Source organism: Mytilus californianus, unplaced genomic scaffold (genome assembly GCF_021869535.1).
Source record: "Mytilus californianus isolate M0D057914Y unplaced genomic scaffold, xbMytCali1.0.p SCAF_13, whole genome shotgun sequence".
Lineage (NCBI taxonomy): Eukaryota > Metazoa > Mollusca > Bivalvia > Mytilida > Mytilidae > Mytilus > Mytilus californianus.
In genome coordinates this window covers 20,951,184-20,964,562 of record NW_026262615.1, presented here as the reverse complement: position 1 = coordinate 20,964,562, position 13,379 = coordinate 20,951,184, and the positions used below count along the sequence as shown (strand labels likewise).

The window sequence follows — 13,379 nt, the reverse complement described above, 5'->3', positions numbered from 1 at the left end:
ATTAAAAAGAATGGCATGCGTAGATACAAGTATCTTGTCTTTGGGAGGGATAAATCCTATTTTGTCATGTTTGTAAAGAATTACTCTGATTAAAAAAAAAAATTCTCTGAAACTGACATTATCAAGATGCTTAATTTCTTGATTGACAACATATTTGTTACGTTTGGAGGACGTGTTTTTCAACAAACTGTCGGAATTCCAATGGGAACCAATTGTGCCCCTCTTCTTTCCGACTTGTTCCTTTATTATTATGAGGCTGACTTCATACAGAAACTTCTTAGGAAGAAAGATAAGAAGTTAGCAATATCCTTTAACTTTACGTTCCGCTATATAGATGATGTTCTCTCACTAAATAATACAAAATTTGGTGACTATGTTAAAAGAATCTATCCCATCGAACTAGAGATAAAGGATACTACAGATACAGTTAAGTCTGCCTCATATCTTGACTTACATCTAGAAATTGACAATGAGGGTCGGTTGAAAACAAAACTTTACGACAAAAGAGAGGATTTCAGCTTCCCAATTGTGAACTTTCCATTTCTATGTAGCAACATTCCAGCAGCGCCTGCATACGGAGTATATATCTCCCAATTGATACGATATTCCCGGGCTTGTATTTCCTATCATGATTTCCTTGATAGAGGATTGCTGCTCACAAGGAAGCTATTAAACCAAGAGTTCGAAATGGTGAAGTTGAAATCATCCCTTCGTAAATTTAGTCACTAGTTGGTTGACCGTTATATGGAATAACCGTTTCACAGATGCTATCGGATATGTTCCTTATGTCGTAACTACAATACCCTTCCCTTTTCACGAATGTGACCTACCGAATTAGACTATTTACCGGATTTGTAATAACATAAGCAACACGACGGGTGCCACATGTGGAGCAGGATCTGCTTACCCTTCCGGAGCACCTGAGATCACCCCCAGTTTTTGGTGGAGTTTGTGTTGCTTAGTCTTTAGTTTTCTATGTTGTGTCATCTGTACTATTATTTGTCTGTTTGTCTTTTTATTTTTGGCCATGGTGTTGTCAGTTTGTTTTCGATCTATGAGTTTGACTGTCCCTCTGGTATCTTTCATTCCTCTTTTAAATGCTTTGTAAACATGGTAAACATTTGTTAAAGTCATTTAAGCGTTTTACACTATGTAAAACGTAATTCACTGATGTTGATAATTATTGACACTGGTCTGCAATGTCTGGGAAGGAGGAATTGTCATTAATCTGTGATTTTTTCAAGTTCTTCAATGTGCCGTTTGATGATTAAGAAAGGCACATGTTTGAACTTGGAGAAACAATCAGAAATTACATCTTTGGAAGAAAGAAATAATAATTTGGCAGTTTACCATAGTAAAACAAATCATGAGAAACATCTAAAAGTAAGTTACAGAACTTAAAAAAATAAAAAGTTTATAGTCCCAAATTTTGTATGACTCTCAAAATGTACTTCTGCTGCTGTAGTGTGAAGAAAGAAAAAAACTGCTGTGCTAATTTCTGTTGTCAAATGTAAAGAGAAAACATTTTTATTGACATAATTTTGCTTTATTTCGTATACACGTCATATGTATTCAATTTCAATTTCAAGTATTAAAGTTGTCCTTTTTAGGTTTTAAACAATTTTCACCTGATGTTGAATTTCCCTTTAAAAAGATATCAATTTGCTTGATAAGATGTTCACTATTATAGAGAGAAGGGGGGGGGGGGGGAGGGGCTGGAGGTAATGTTCATGTATGAACATATGAAGCTGCTATTTTTTTTGTCAAACCCCACACCAAGTCAACTGAAATAAATTATAAAAAATGTATTTATAAAACTACAAATAATACACTAAAGAGATATCAGGGTTCTCAGGAAGTATTTTTGAAGGTGATAATGTTTGGTCATGAGGAGTCCCAGCACGGCAACAATGAGCATATATATTTTTAATTTAATAAACATACACTTTTGCTATTTAACTGAATGTTGTCTCAAAATGATCGTAAGATCTGTCTCAGAATAACCTTTTGAGTTCATGCACCAATCACTTTTAATTGTGACCTCAAATTTTTTAATTCATGATGTCATGATATGGATGTCAAATTTTACGGGAACTTGTATAACAGACAAATTTGCATACAAGTTAGTGAGAACCCTGAGATATGCTCCTCAGGCCTGAAACAAAAAAGAAATCTGAGTTGAATTTTGTAAGTCATAATTGAAAATAAGTTTTTCAAAGTTGATAAATTTATTGTTTCATAAAAGTTCATAAAATGTTCATGAAACTGTTATGAATTGATTTATGAACTTTATGAATTAATTGATTCATTAAAAGTTCATAAAATGTTCATGAACATGTGTTATGCACAATTTATGAACATTATGAACTGACTAACAGTTCATTAAAGTTCAGAAAATATTCATGAACTGCATTTTATGAACTATTCATGAACTAACTTAATGAACTTCTTATGAACAATCATGCACTGTTCATGGACATTCATGAACAGTTCATGATGGTTCATCAATTCATGAATTTCATCTGGCAGGGGTTAGAGCGCAGGTGTCGACAAACTAAATATTTGTGTCAGATATGTAAAATGCCATAACAAAGATTATGCTAAAAGATTTTTTTTGTCGACGCCTGCGCTCTATGTTTCCTATCCAAGAAATCAATGGAAATTTATCCATTTTCCTTGAATTTTCGTCGAAAATCAAAATGAGTGCTATTTGTGATGTCATGAACAGAGTGCAAGTACGTAAATTTTAAAGAAAAATTACATTTTCGATATTGTCATTGTCTAAGCTATGATTCAGTTTTGCATTGGTCAATTAATCCTAATTTTAAATTTTAGCCAGAAATAGGGGCCATTTTAGGACCTAATTGAACATACTCCTTTTACGACATGTTTTTGAAATTGTAGCAAAACTTTTGGTTGACAAATTTTAATTCGTTATTGCATAAATTATTGAATAGAAGATAAGTCTATAACTTTTCAAATGATTTTATTGTCATAATTAGTGATAATTGAGATATGAATTACTTATTGCTATTTTCTTAGTAGACTGCTACTAAGGGGAGATAATAGTGAAATAATATAATATTTCTCATATGATTACAAATGAGGACAATTAGGCCCCCTTTCCTTGAACCCAACCCTCAATTGCCCATGAACTGTGCATGTTAAATAGATTTATAGATAAACAAAAGTGAGTCTGATATTGCACAGAGGATTCAGCCAGGTAAATTGTGGCTCATACCATTTTAAGATATATGTTGTCATCCAACCAACAATGATCAATATTGAAATGATTGTATCAGGTATTATCGCTATTTTGTGTATTTTTCCTTTGATATTTTTTTGTGATAATTTTTCATATCATGCATTTTTGTTTGTCATGCTGCTCTGTATGTTCTTGCTTGAGATAGAAAATTATTGCTAGATAAACTAAAGGTGCATGTGTCGTCAGTGTAAACATCAATGATGTCATAGGCAAAATGCCATAAACAGATTATCAATCATATGGTTTTTCAAACTGGACGATTTTTCTCAGCTACATCTCATCTTAGCCTCAGGGCTGTCGCCCTTCAATGAGATTGTAAGTGATAACACCCTCTCGTTTAAAAAACAATTGATAATCTATAATTTTAAGTACTATATACAGTGTATATCTTTTTTCTCTCTATTCAGATGCAGTTAAAGGATTTGTGAATACATACAATATTTTATAAAAATCTGACAAACTGCTTAATTGCATATGCTATATATGCCTTAAATTACATAAAAGGGAGTTTGTTCAGCAATTTTAGTTGAAATTTGGTAAATCACATATATATTCATAAATTATCTTTAGTTCTAACTATAAGAAGGAGTTCCTTGGCTACAAATATCTCATCATAGAATAATAGCTGAGAACCTTCCTAGAGTTTGAAAGACCATAGGTTATCTGTTGATAGTCAGATTGCTGTATTCCAAAAAACAACATTAGGATATAACAAAAGAAAACCACATATAACCATTGTATTTTCAGACATTTAGTGTTAATGTTACTCATATTTCCTGATTACATTTTATTTGATTGGCAGTTATTGGTTCTACACTAGGACTTGTCTGGGTTATATCTATCACAGGAGAGATGTTAACAAAGCTAGGGACAAATATGGGGAAGGAGAAAGTCATTCAGTAATACAGACAAAAACATACAATGGTATGTAAAGTTAAACAAAAATATGGAGAAAGTCATTCCATAATACAAGCAAAATCATACAATGGTATGTAAAATTAAACAAAAATATGGAGAAAGTCATTCCATAATACAAACAAAATCATACAATGGTACGTTAAGTTAAACATATAAAGAGAGAAGAAGAATGCAAGTTTGTTATTAGTATACAAACACAGACATGAGATTGTAAACATAGACTAGGGCGAATACTAGTCAATTATACCAAGGGGGTGGGATTGTTTATCAATATGCTAGAGGGGGAATGGAGAGATGGAGAAAGTCATTCAGGAATTCAAGCTAAAACATAAAATAGATAGTGAAACAATTGGAAAAGATGGAGAATTTAATAATACAGACATGCAGTAATTGATCAGGTTAAAATAAGAAATGAAAGCCATTAAAAAAAAAACTAAAGGAAAATGTGTAAACGTTTTACTAATATTTGATCAAATACGACTCCTAGATCTATATAAATAAGAAAATGTGGAATGATTGCCAATGAGACAACTCTACCAAATACTAAATGAAATAGTAGTAACCAACTACAGGTCACGGTCACTCACCATACAGCCTTCAACAATGAGCAAAACCCATACTGAATAGTAAGCTATAAAAGGCCCAGAAATGACAAATGTAAAACAATGTGAATGGCCTGATTTATGTACAAAATAATAAATGAAAAACAAATATGATAAACATTAACTAAGCTGTTTAGCAGGTCTACAGCAACAACACCAGGACAAGTCAGGGGTACTACTTGTACAAGTTATCTTTATTTACTTGAAGCAGTAAAAAAATTATACTTATATAAGTTAATTATAATGTTTGAATAATCTCCCCTTAATTTTCTCAAAAATGTACTTGTATAAGTAAATTTTTTTTACAATTCCACAAAAATTCTCAAGTTTTGAGATGTAAAAGCATGCCTTTAATGATTTTTCCCAGGTTAGCTCATAATTTTTTATTAGAGTTCAATGCTTCATCTCATTAATTCAACAAAGAAACTGATTGCGCAAAGATCTTAAGTATTTGCGCAAGGCCTTCAAAAATTGCCCCTTGGAGGCTTGTAAATGAGCATTGTTCTGAAGACAACAAACAAATGAGATTTTCATTGTCCATGAAATTATACTTACATGATTAGTAAAGACATCTGCAAAGGACAGACAATTTAAAATTCTATTAGAGCAAAGAAGTCCTAAGAATTCAAGAAAAGAAGAAAGAATGACTTTTTTACATATATAAGTAAAAAAATCTGAATGTCTAAGGGACATAACTAAGCCAAAAAAATTATTTACCTATACAAGTAAATAAAATACACTTGTATAAGTATCCTACAAATTTACTTATATAAGTATATTAATATTACTTCTTCATGTAAATAAAAATTACTTGTACAAGTAGTACCCCTGACTACTGACATATGTAATATCACCTAACAATTTCAATTTAGAATTCTATTTTCATAAGTCCTGAAATGTATTATAGCATCATGACAAGATTGAAATACTGGAACACAGAAACTGTACATACATGTGTATTTAAACATCAAAGAAATATTGGTTTTATTGCTACTTTTCTTCCTGGAGATTTTTTGGTTGTCTTTTTCATGTTTTTTGTGATGACAATGATTATACTGTGAAGTGATTGATTTTATGATTACAAGTAATATACTTTTGACTGTCTCTGCCATTTTCATGATTTTGTCACTTGTAAACTTTGATAGATTATTTTCATATTACCGACTTTTGACTCTGGAGTTGTTTTTTTTCAACGGGTTGCCATCTCTGTGGTAAGACATCCTGGTACTCAGTCAAGTAAGAGCAACTTAAAGTAGTAAAATCAAGCTAATAATTGGTAAAATTTTGGGGGAAATTCACTGTTATATGTTTTCTATGCACGACAAAATCATCGGAAAACAGTAAACTTTCCCCCTAAATTGCACCGATTATATTTTTGATTTTACTTCTTTTGGTTGCTGTTACTTGACTGAGTACCAGGATGTCCTACTACAGAGTAGGTAACCACAGTCCCGTTGACAAATTATATAATCTGGAGTCAAAAGTTGGTAATATGAAAATAGTCTATTGCAATCATCAAATGCATGATTAAAGCAGGCACATTTGCATACAAAAGTACAATAACAGTTATTTTCTTATTGTTCACTTTGTTTGGCAGATTTGGAAATAACACCTGTCCCTATGTCCTTAGACAACCTAGCCTATGTAATAACAGATGGCAAGACAACAGTAGTTATAGACCCTGGAGATCCAGAACCTGTTCATGTAAGTAACCACCAGGTAGAGCTGTGCATGCATCAGATTATTTCACCCTCTCTTTGATGTTTGAACTGTTTAATTGGTTATCTTTGCATTAAGGATGTACTTAGGTGAGGTTTAGGAATTTGTGTCAGATGTTCGGACTACTTGTTTTTTTTCGTTCAATACAGGATAAAATATTTTGACCTATAACACCCATTTTTCTTTTCATTTAAGACTTCAATAGCTCATAAAAGGTTATTTATCAAAATTTAAGCAGATTCTAGATTTCTTTTCTTTCGATTTGAGACCCAAATAATACCAATGCAAATATAAGGTAAAAGTCTGAGTCAGCCTTTTCCCGCCATTTTTTAAAAATCAAATATCTCGAAAAGGAGCTCCATAACCTATCAATATTTTTAGCTTATTTTGTTCCTTAACTGATGTTCTTCTGACTTATAGTATCAATTTTAAACTCAAGATTTTTTTAATTTCACCTAATTTCATCCTTAAGTAGGGCTGAAAGGATACACTTTACCAATGTAAAGAAACTTTAAACAACTGTCATACAAGTGGGAGGTTTAGCTAGCTATAAAACCAGGTTTACCCAGCCTTTTTCTTTTGTTTTTACTTTTTTTTACCTCATAATATGATTTGATTTTCGATGAAAATTTCATGGATTTGAATTTGTCCTCCATAATTGATACATTTTTTGAACCTGAAACTAGAATATGCATCCAATCTCTCATAGTCATAGATTCATCAGCACAACTATATTAAGCAATGTTAAGTCATTATGACATCAATGTATTGAAGAAAATCTTCCAGACTTTATAAAAGAGAGTTAACTACCAATATTTTGTCATAAGAACAAAATCAAAAGTGGGAAAAGATACCAAGAGTACAATCAAAAACCATAAATTGGAAAATAAAAAAAAGACAATACCATGGTCAAAGAAAAATGAGGAAAAAAAGGCAAACAATATGTAGTCCACAAAACACTACACATCAAATTTACTGGTAGCATATTGTATAGTTAACTCAGATTTATAACTATATATACATTACACACAATCAGGTGAATCTATTTTTTCTTTGCCAGATCCCTCTGCAACCCAGTTTATTTGTATACTAATTTATTTGATGATTTGTGTTAAAACATTTTCAGGGGGAAAAAACCCATTCTATTTGAAGAATTTATTAGCACATTAAGTACTTGACAAATTAATTGCTAGTTTTTCTTTTAGGAATACCTTGAGAAGAATAACCTAACACCAGATGCTGTCTTGGTGACACATAAACATTGGTAAGTCTGTATCAATGTGTTGGAACATAGAATTGCTTAGCCTCTATCAGTGTGGTGGCACATATACATTGGTTAATTTGTATCTGTGGTGACACATATACATTGGTTAATCTATATCAGTGTGGTGACTCATAAACAATGGTAAGTCTGTATCAATGTGTTGACACATACACATTGGTAAGTCTTTATCAGTGTGGTGACACATAAACATTGGAAAGTCTGTATCAGTGTTGTGACACATAAACATTGGTAAGTATGTATCAGTGTGGTGACACATCAGTCAGGGGACTTATTGAAATAAGTGATTTTTAAATCACTTATTTAAGTAGCAAGTTCAAAGTTTTGTCACAAATTTTGATTTTGTAGTTTTACCAAAATTTTAAACACATAGGTTTAGATAATATCTTTTCATTAGTAAAATTGAAAAAAAAATGAACTTTTTGCTTCTATTAAGCAGCAGGGTTTATGCCTTTGATGCAATCATTTAGCTGCAAATTCTATTTTAGTTGAAAAAATGCTATGAAAATGGCTTTACATAATGAACTGATACTTTCTTAACAGCAGTGGGAGTATTTTTCCTGTAAAATTCAAGGTTTCATCTTCTAGATTATGTAATAAAATTCTACTGTTCGCGATCAAAATTTCACTGTTCAGGGGTGTTGAAATTAGTAGGGGTTATTAAAATAATGATACTTAAAGAAGTTAATTTTTGGAAGGAAATTGAGGTATGATACTTAAAACAAGTGATATTTATGTCATTATTCTAGATTTAGTACAAGTCATCACCTGACTTGACCTGGTCATCCTATCAACACAGATATTGGTTCTGATAATTTTAGCAACATAATTAGTCCCTGGATCATTAGTACTCTATATTTAAAGTACAATAAAATTAAATCACTTAGTCTAGTGATTAATTTGTACTACTTAAATAGGTGATTATTAAAGAAAGACAACTCTTACTTCCAACCTTTATGGACATAATGTTAATTGAATCAGTGATTTAGAAAATCACTCATTTAAGTAAGTCCCCTGACTGCACATAAACATAGGTAAGTATGTATCAGTGTGGTGACACATAAACATTATTGGTAAGTATGTATCAGTGTGGTGACATAAACATAGGTAAGTATGTATCAGTGTGGTGACACATAAACATTGGCAAGACTGTATGAATGTTACAAAGGAACAATTCTGAATTATTTAGTAACTTTTCATACAAAGATGTACATAGAAATTTGTTGTTTATTATTTACCAGTATATGGTACTTTTTGTTGTAGAAATAGTACATTTTTTAATACTGGTTAATAAAATCATAATACAGTGTGTACTGGCTGGTCATTATCGCGTATGATACGATTTTGACACGCCTACATAGCTGATGAATATTCATGACTTTATAGATAAGGACAGCACATGTAGCCAAACAGAGTGTTGTTGGAGATTTGTAGGGTAAATGTACATACGTAGTGTATAAAATTATTTATGTGATATTTCTTTTGTTCATTATTTATGGGGTATTTATTTGTGTATTATTTCTTTGATATTTCTTAATTGATGTTTTATTTGTTTATTACCTATTTGATATTTCATTTGTTTATTAACTATTTATAGGTTTCATAACGAGTGAGAATTGGATATCGCTTGATATCAAATTGAGTTATTTAATTTCAATTTAACAATAAATGAGCCTTTAGCAAGTTTATTATTTCTATTTAGATTAAATAGGGAGAGTTGATATCAAGCGATATCCAATTCTCATGAGTTGTTAAACCTATTTCTCTTATTATTAAGATCAACACTCTCATTGTTTTCAATAAAAATTTCCGTGAATAGTTGATCTAATCTTTAGCAGATACCAGCATGAGGTCATATGTCCTTTTCCAGTGTCAAACTTTAACATCAGACATTCTGAATATTATTGTATGCTACAGAATGTAATAACATTTGATAAGAAGAGGATTTCCAGGTGAAAAGTGTGAGTGTTTTGTATATTATCGAAGAAATCACATATGTCTGTTGCCATGGATGAAATGTATATCACCTTAGCCTTTGACAGTTAACAATGACCTAACCAATAGCCAACGGAAATGTCTTAATATGGTTTTCTAATCCTGGATAAGCCAAATAAAATAAACACAGTTTTCATATCACTTTTTCGTATCACACTCCCTGCAGTGTGATACGAGAAATATCTCTTCATGTAGAAAATAGATAATAGGCCATAATCAAAAGAGAATTGATATTTCTTTATTTAAAACATATATATATAGCCGACTATACGGTATGGTTTTTTCTCATTGTTGAAGGCAGTACAGTTGCCCATAATTGCTTACAGCCACTTCATTTGGAATTTGGTGGATAGTTGTCTCATTGGCAATCATACCTCATCCCCTTATTTTTATAATGGTTATTCTGTGTTTTTTCCTTTATATGATAATTCTTTATTTATTACTTTTGTGTTTTTTATTTATACATTTCTTTATTTATTATTTATAAGTTATGTGGTATTTTTCTAAATATAACTTTTCTGGTAGTATTTTTAGATTCATTACTTACTTGATTTTATTTTAAATTTATTTATTTTTTTTTTTTCTCTAAGGGACCACAGTGGAGGAAACTCAGAGATGAAAAAGAAATACAGAAAAATTAAGATATATGGCAGTGCTTCAGATAATATAAATAATGTTACCAAGTAAGTCGTTGAAATTGTAGATATAGTAGATATTAATCTGCAAAGTCTATGCTAATTTATTACTTATAATCATCAAATTTCATCCTACCCTGCATAAATCTATGTCATGACTTTTTGGATGACTGAGTTATCACTGGTTGATACAGGGGGCTCCAGAAGGGTATCCAACTTATGTCACAAGATCACCTTTTATAATGACCTCAAGTCACCAGGTCACTTTTAAGCAAATAAAACATCTATCCAAAACGGTTTTGAACTTTTCTAAAGGTCACAGGTACTTTTAAATGAGACATTAGATTACATTGTTGCCCTTAAAACCCCTTAAGACTGCAGGTTAAATTTGACCATGCTATTGCCTCTTATTGGTTTCAGGAATTTTTGTTATGTAAAACAAGATTACAGAAGGGACAGAAAATAGTAATAGATATATTTACTAAAATATATTCAACCTGTTAGAGAAGATGCCACCTGGATCCTTACCATATCTGCTCCTTTTTCAAAGATAATATTAAGGAACTATTTACTGTAAAAAACCTTTGTAGGCAATTTACGTAAAGACTGTATTTTGCTCTATAGACGTCCTATGGTAGTTTGTGTCACGTAAAGACTGTATTTTGCTCTATAGACGTCCTATGGTAGTTTGTGTCACGTAAAGACTGTATTTTGCTCTATAGACGTCCTATGGTAGTTTGTGTCACGTAAAGACTGTATTTTGCTCTATAGACTTCCTATGGTAGTTTGTGTCACGTAAAGACTGTATTTTGCTCTATAGACGTCCTATGGTAGTTTGTGTCACGTAAAGACTGTATTTTGCTGTATAGACGTCCTATGGTAGTTTGTGTCATGTAAAGACTGTATTTTGCTCTATAGACGTCCTATGGTAGTTTGTGTCACGTAAAGACTGTATTTTGCTGTATAGACGTCCTATGGTAGTTTGTGTCACGTAAAGACTGTATTTTGCTCTATAGACGTCCTATGGTAGTTTGTGTCACGTAAAGACTGTATTTTGCTCTATAGACGTCCTATGGTAGTTTGTGTCAATGGGTGGTTGTTTGATTGACATATACCCCTCATTCTATTGTACTTATATTCAATTTATAAGTTTATTCCGTTGCTGTCCAACTGTCAAATGACAATGCACATAAAGTCATATGCTGTTTTGTGTTGCTATAAACTAAATATATTATCAGCTCTGAGTCAAAATAATGTGTCAATGTACAAAGTGACCATTACCTTGCAACTAGCTCGCTCATTATAAATCATGCTCAGCATTTTGTTATGATACAAAGCAAAACATATTTATTTGGCATCAACATGTTCTTATCCTGAAATGCATGTAATACTTGCAAGAAAGGATAATGTCACTTTCACATGAAAAAAATATATATACATCAGTGAGACAGCAATCCAACAACATAAAAAAACCAAGAGACATCTGTTTTTCTTTGTGTTCTAAAGATATTTTCAGGATCCTCCAGAAATACTGTTCCTTTAAAGCTGGAATTTCATTCATTGATATAATGATTCTCAGAGCAGAAAATAGAACAAAGTGATGTCAGATCCTTGTAGGGAAAGGGTGGACACAGGATCAATACTTCAATCATATAAACATAGTTGATTCATTATATCATTAAACCTGGTGCCTCCTAATTCTTAGCTGATTTATACTTTACTTGACCGGTTGATTATTTTTATTTAATCAATGTGTTGTTAGTTTGATATCATTGGTCAAAATTCAATTATTATGTCAAATTGTATTGCCTTCATCTTAATTTGCTATTGTGATGTCAAGTAAAATATGCTTGATGACATCACATAAAAAGAACACATTTTTTTGCAGATCATTGGAAAAGAAAGATACAACTTGTTTACATATTGTCTAGAAATCATAAGAGAAACAGAAACCATCACAAAATCTGATATCTCATGCAATACCATATATCCCCACTCTTGACAGATATATTTTGCAGGATTTTTGGATAGTCTTTGTATATTATTTTATTCTTTCCAGTGGTGTAACAAATGGTGAAGAACTAATGTTTGAAACTATGAAGTTTACCTGTCACTTGTCACCAGGTCATACAACAGGTCACATGTACTTTGTTTTAGATGGTTCCCCTTATAGAGCCCCAGATTCTGTGTTTTCAGGGGATCATTTGTTCCTAGGTGGTTGTGGTAAGTAGGCTTATGATTTTTGTATTTTTAATATTAGGTTATACTGGGGATTGGTTATTGTTTGTGGTTCACTAATAATTGTTAATTTGATGGGCGAAGGTGAGTGTTCAACAAAATAAAAATTCCTATAGGCGTGTACAAGGGTACAGAAAATTTGGCACACGATTTCAGTATTTTTTTGGACTAGAAAGCCAAAATTTTTTAATTTCAAACTCAAATTTGTACCAGACATCATGATATAAACCAATCTCTATTAAAGGAGGAATCATACTTGTAAATGTGTTTTATTAGAAATAATAATCATTCTCATCATTATATAAATGCACATTTTACTATTGTACTCAAAAAGAGAGGGACACCTGCATGCATGCTTAATGCTAAATAAATATTAGTATGTTCAACTTTATTTAATGAAATTACATCCTGAAATACAATTCAAGGACCTTTTAAAATTAGCCTTGTCTGGAAAATATGACGGTTTCTGGACTCTTGGGCATTGATGCAGATTCTCTCTTAAATTTTTACTGAATTTTAGTTTTGTTAAACAAAATCTTTTAAATCTAGAAGTGAAAATTACACGTATGGTTAATAACATTGTTAACAAGTTCTGACTGTAACTTTTAACAGTAAACTCTTAAGTTTTATGGACTTAAGGATGTTAGCTATTCTGTTTCAAAATAACAAGCTATTTAAAACACTGTTATAAATTGATAGTATATAAATAAAGGAACTAAAAAAGC

The 13,379-nt window shown here is 31.4% G+C and overlaps 2 protein-coding genes across 2 annotated transcripts in view; one reads left to right on the top strand and one right to left on the bottom strand.

Annotated features, from left to right (window-relative positions):
- LOC127723350 (60S acidic ribosomal protein P0-like) overlaps positions 1–13,379 on the bottom strand; it is a 239,997-nt gene that overhangs the window by 18,974 nt on the left and 207,644 nt on the right. The gene's annotated exons all lie outside the window — the stretch shown is intronic.
- Positions 1–13,379, top strand: part of LOC127723349 (probable hydrolase PNKD) — a 39,569-nt gene that overhangs the window by 6,927 nt on the left and 19,263 nt on the right. The window contains exons 2-6 of the mRNA XM_052229928.1: positions 4,068–4,189; positions 6,383–6,489; positions 7,710–7,768; positions 10,372–10,464; positions 12,476–12,639. Coding sequence (XP_052085888.1) covers positions 4,068–4,189; positions 6,383–6,489; positions 7,710–7,768; positions 10,372–10,464; positions 12,476–12,639 — 545 coding nt within the window. The remainder of the gene's footprint in view (positions 1–4,067; positions 4,190–6,382; positions 6,490–7,709; positions 7,769–10,371; positions 10,465–12,475; positions 12,640–13,379) is intronic.